At 40.3% G+C, this 5,070-nt stretch overlaps 2 protein-coding genes across 2 annotated transcripts; both read right to left on the bottom strand.

The window, feature by feature from the left end:
• Positions 1-677: 677 nt before the first annotated feature.
• LOC132786877 (fatty acyl-CoA reductase wat-like) lies at positions 678-4,068 on the bottom strand. Its single transcript, XM_060793587.1, has 5 exons — positions 3,903-4,068; positions 3,643-3,755; positions 3,077-3,587; positions 1,116-1,839; positions 678-1,059 (listed from the first exon to the last, which is right to left on the bottom strand). Exons 1-5 carry the CDS (start codon positions 3,976-3,978, stop codon positions 966-968), a joined length of 1,518 nt encoding a protein of 505 aa, XP_060649570.1. The 5' UTR covers positions 3,979-4,068; the 3' UTR covers positions 678-965.
• Positions 4,069-4,485: 417 nt separating this feature from the next.
• Positions 4,486-5,070, bottom strand: LOC132785236 (probable cytochrome P450 9f2; the record flags this gene model as incomplete). The annotated part of the gene is made up of 1 exon (XM_060791230.1): positions 4,486-5,070. A coding segment is annotated over one exon (585 nt), but the record flags the coding sequence as incomplete, so codon positions are not given.

Here is a 5,070-nt window from a genome sequence, read left to right as displayed (position 1 = left end):
TCACACACACACATTCAACTTCAACTCTTATGAATACTCCCTTTCATACACACACTCATGAGAAGTTGCAGCATCTGCATGGCAATCTTAATTGCTTTGGTCCTGCCACGAGACGACAATGAGTTCAACTCTCAGCTGTGGCCGGTTGTTGTCCTTAAGGATCCCTATCTGACTCCACTACATTACACTACACACCACTACACTGTCCTACACACACACACACACACATACAGTTGATTGAGACTTTGCGCCTTTATCGTATAAAGCATAACGTATACGCCACATCATACATTTTTACAATGGCTTCTTCTTCCAGTACAAATGACGCTTCCCCCAGGACTCGTATTTTGTACTCGACTTGCGTGGGCGCAGCAGCAACAGTGGGGGAGCGGAGAAGGGAAAGGGGAGGTAAAGACGGCACATACACGGCGCCATAAGGTGCTTAAACATAATTTTGACCGTTTTGACCTTCACGTCAGCCTACTGGGCGCCTTACTTAATGTTCTTACTCTGCATTGCAGACATAAAAGTGAAAAAATCCAATAAAATATAAACAAACACACAAAAAAAACAAGTAAGCAAGCTACAGTCGAGTGTGCTCGACTGTGAGATACCCGTTACCCATTTTGAGTAAAATTAAAATAGTGCGGTAATATTCTCAAAATGTCCAAAACAATATACTACAAAATATTAAAAAATAGTAAAAATATATCGCATAAATATATAAATCGCATTCAAAAAAAAGAAACAAGATATGTTTGTATTCCAGACCGGGACTCGAACTCGCACACCACAGCATGTTGGGCTTGAACACTACCAGCAGAGCCATCGCAGTCATTCTGAGCCCCATACTTAACTCTTAACATCTAAGACACGAGCATATTCGCATATAAAGTATACGAAATTCAGCTGATATGTTGTTAAATGTTAAGTATTCCATTGCAAAAAGTGTGACTAAAAGTGAACTAGACATTAAGCAGGCAGCGAAACAGCTTCCACAACACGAAGGCGATCAACATAGAAAAGCTGTACTTCACCAGATTATGTAGAATGAAGAAGCTGCGATAATCAAATTAATATTAAGTCATCGAGATAAAGAGGCAACTCTAACTTACCGTGATCGAGCCTTGCGACCTCGAGCTATAGATTCTGGGGTGATTGGTTGCTTGGCCATATAGACTCGCATGCCTGATGTGGTTTTGATCAAGAAATCCTTCCAGTTCATCGTGACCATGTCGAACACGAATACCTCCCGATCCACTGATGACATAATGTTCCACAGTTGATTTGTATTGGCCGTCGTAAATCTCCAGATATTATTGCCGAAATGTGACAGAACCTCCATTTGCCTGTGATTCTTCTGGTACAGCTTAACGATAAACGGCTTCTGGCCCCTGAATTGTAAAACGAGGTCCATAAAGAAGCCGGGCACATAATGAAAGAAGAAGCCGAGCAGTCGGAACATCCAAATATTTGCGGTACAGATCAAGAAGGGAAACCACTTTATGCCCTCCAGCGGAAACTCATTTCCAAGCGCCAACACTTTCTTCATGTACTCGCCCCACTTCAGTATATTGCTTTCACTGGCCACGTAGTTGTAGATGGGCGGTGGGGGAGCAGCAATCGCATTCTTTTTTCGAACTGCGGCCTCTGCCGCTGTGTGCCAGCCAAGAGCAAGCATCATGTTGACGGAGTAGTCGACGGGCAGGATATTGGCGTTACTAACAGGGTTTAGTAGTACGGTACGCACAGTACCCAAAGCAGCAGCGTGGTGCAGCAGTGGGCCACCATACGGATTCATTATCCAACCCTCAACAGGTTCCTTATAGGTGTTAACAACTGAATAGATGGGAAAGTGCAATTGATATTAATATATCGTATTTATTTAAATAGTACTTATAGAGATTTTTTTAATGGAAGGTTCTAATTACGTCGTCATGATATGACTTTGAGGTTTGGACTGAATGGTTTTCCTAATAAAGTGTTGGTTCAATTACTCAATAAATCTTCACGAAAAAAATGAAAGGGTCTAAAATAAGTAGTTTACTCAGATTAAAATATTTCAAATAATTACTGAGACTTAAGGAATAGGAAATTCCTAAAATTAAATTTCTTCGTTCGACAAACTTGATAGGCCCAATATTAACACGTTTTTATACCGTTACCCATAGGGTAGAAGGGTATTATAACTTTGTGCCGACAGGAAATGTATGTAACAGATAGAAGGAGGCATCTCCGACACTATAAAAGTTCTTGATCAGCGTCAACAGCCGAGACGATCTAGCCATGTCCGTCTGTCCGTCTGTGTGTCTGTCCGTCTGTCCGTATGAACACCTAGATCTCAGAGACTACGAGAGATAGAGCTATAATTTTTTTTCGACAGCATTTGTTATGTTTGCATTCAGATCAAGTTTGTTTCAAAATTTTGCCACGCCCACTTCCGGCCCCGCAAATAAAAAAAATCGAATAACAAGCGTAATTTTAAAGCTAGAGTTGCGAATTTTGGTATATATAATAATAAATATAGTAGTTATGATTCCTGATTTTATTTTGGTTGCGATCAGATAAAAAGTTATTAAAGAAATATTTTTGTATGGGCAAAAACGCCTACTTACTAGGGGTCTTAGTTGCTTTGGCTGACAATCTGGTATATTGAGCCGTCTATGGTATATTTTGAAAGCGGTACCATATCGATATACCACATATACCATTTGGTATATTTTTAGTATTTTTGCAGTATATTTGGTATATTTTGAGAATAATACCGCAAAATATATTGCTTTTATTCAAAATGGGTAGCGGGTATCTCACAGTCGAGTACACTCGACTGTAGCTTTCTTAGTTGTTGTTATTTGGGAATAGAAAGTTCAACAGTCTCAGATAATAAAATATATTAAATAATCAGCAACAGCAACAGTCAAAGTTTTAACAGTAATAGACCATCCACCTTGATTAATTGCTAGTCAAATCTAAGTCTTTTTCACATTTTTAAGAGTCTAATAAAATATATATAAACAGAAAAACATGTAAATCAAATTTGCTAATAAGCAAGATTGAGCATTAAGAAACCACTTACCGATACCAGGGCGAAAAACAGCCACGGGCAGATCGCCCGACTCGTGCTCAATAATTTGCTCCGACAGCGCTTTCGTAAAAGTATAAGTGTTGGGAAACTTGTCCATCAGGACGGGTGCAGCTTCACTTGTCAACTTATCTCCCAGAACCTCTCGCAGTCCCAAGGCCTGATCGGCATTACAATTCAAGTGTTCGGGGTAAAAGCGTTCCTCGATGTGAAAGCTAATGCAGTTACAGTAGGCTGTGGAAACATGAATAAAAGCCTCCAGGCGACTCATTTCCCTGGCCAGCTGCAACAATGTCCGAGTTGGCCGTGTGTTGGTGTCCAAAGCCACGTGCAGTCGCTCCGTGAAGCGAGTAGTTGCTGCTCCATTGAACACCACTTGGACCTCCTTCATGAGAAGTTCCCTATCCGAAAGACTGATGCCCATATCTTGTGTAGCAATGTCTCCTGCTATGGGCACCAGTTTCTTCATTATATCCGGCTTGGATTCGAGCAGAACACTAAAGAACTTTCACAAATTTTTAGCTTCTTGGCACTTAATATCGCATAGATATTAAACTTACAGGTTCATCCTTCCAGCCTGCAATGCGTTCCTGAGGCTCTTGACCCTTCTTCGTCCTGATCAACACATAGATCCGCTTCACTTCCGTCGAGCGGAGAAGCTTCTCAATGGTCACTGCGAGAGAATATTTTTTTTATGAGTATCATATATCCATGAAATTTTAATTGTAAATTTGAAATGATTCCAAAGGTCTTTTAAGTGAATTGAATTTCCATCCAACAATTAAAATTAAAATCACTTCGTATTGAATCCTGGCTTAACCTTTTCCCAAAAATCCACTGCCACCTGTAATCAGAATGGTCTTGTTCTTGTAGAAGGATTGTATTGCAGAGGTCATAACGAATCGTATTCTTGTTCACACACACACACTCGATCAATTATTACACAGTTCACAAATGATAACTCCGAGAACGAACACCCGGAAGAAGAGTCGCGTCTTAACTAAAAGCAGCCTAGAACCTGACCACTGTATTTATAGCCAGCGAATTACTATTCCTTATATTCAATTGACTTCCATGTATTTAAGCTAGAACAAAAACCTTGGCCCTCATTGCAAGCAATTGCATAATTTAAATAACACTGCGAATTACTGTGTATACGAAGTGAATGACAAATCTGACATCTGTTTGACACTATGAAAGCTTTACAATTTTTCGCTTCTATTACAATGTATTTACATATGTATAATTAATTAACCTCCTAATAGGAAAGTGCATTTGGCACACGAAATGGAAACACTTTGAACTACTTAACGTATAAAATTGAATAAGCGTTTAAAGAACTATGTATATCACAATAAAGCTATGCAGTTTTAAATGCAGTACAATTCTCTCAGGTATCAGAGTCATAGATCATTCAATAAATCATATTCAAGTTTGCATAATACTGAATTCGTTACTCTCAATCTCAAGTTAGTCACGTGGAACGAACTGAATCCAAAATCCCTCCTTAGGATAGACTTGCAAACCGGCGGACATAAGATCAAAGGGAATGGTGCTTTTAGCAGCAGGCTCAGTCCCGAAGCATGTAGTAGATCAGGCTCTTGGCCTTGAGCAGAGCAAATCGCGAACTTTGTGGGATTCTCAAAGTACTTGTGCCCTGCACTACGGGCACAGTTAGACAGAAAGACGCAGTCGCCCTTTTTGATCTTAATAATTTTACCATCGACCTCATAGTAAATGTCCTTGTTGCACTCACGATCCACGGACAGAGATGGCGGCCACTTGCGTAGCACCTCGTTCACCACCTGATACAAGTACTTCATGCTCATAAGAGCATCGTAGGTCACCTGACCGCCCTCCATCTGGCTGTCGACTTCGGCAATCTCAGCATACAATTTATCTTGTACATCAACGTTTTCCATCAGCTCCTGGCCAGTGAAGCACATGAGCTTGGAGGACATCTCCAAGCCAGCAAAGAAGAACACAAA

This window comes from Drosophila nasuta, chromosome 2R, assembly GCF_023558535.2.
Source record: "Drosophila nasuta strain 15112-1781.00 chromosome 2R, ASM2355853v1, whole genome shotgun sequence".
NCBI lineage: Eukaryota > Metazoa > Arthropoda > Insecta > Diptera > Drosophilidae > Drosophila > Drosophila nasuta.
The sequence above is the reverse complement of the archived record's forward strand: the minus strand, read 5'-3'. Positions and strand labels throughout refer to the sequence as shown.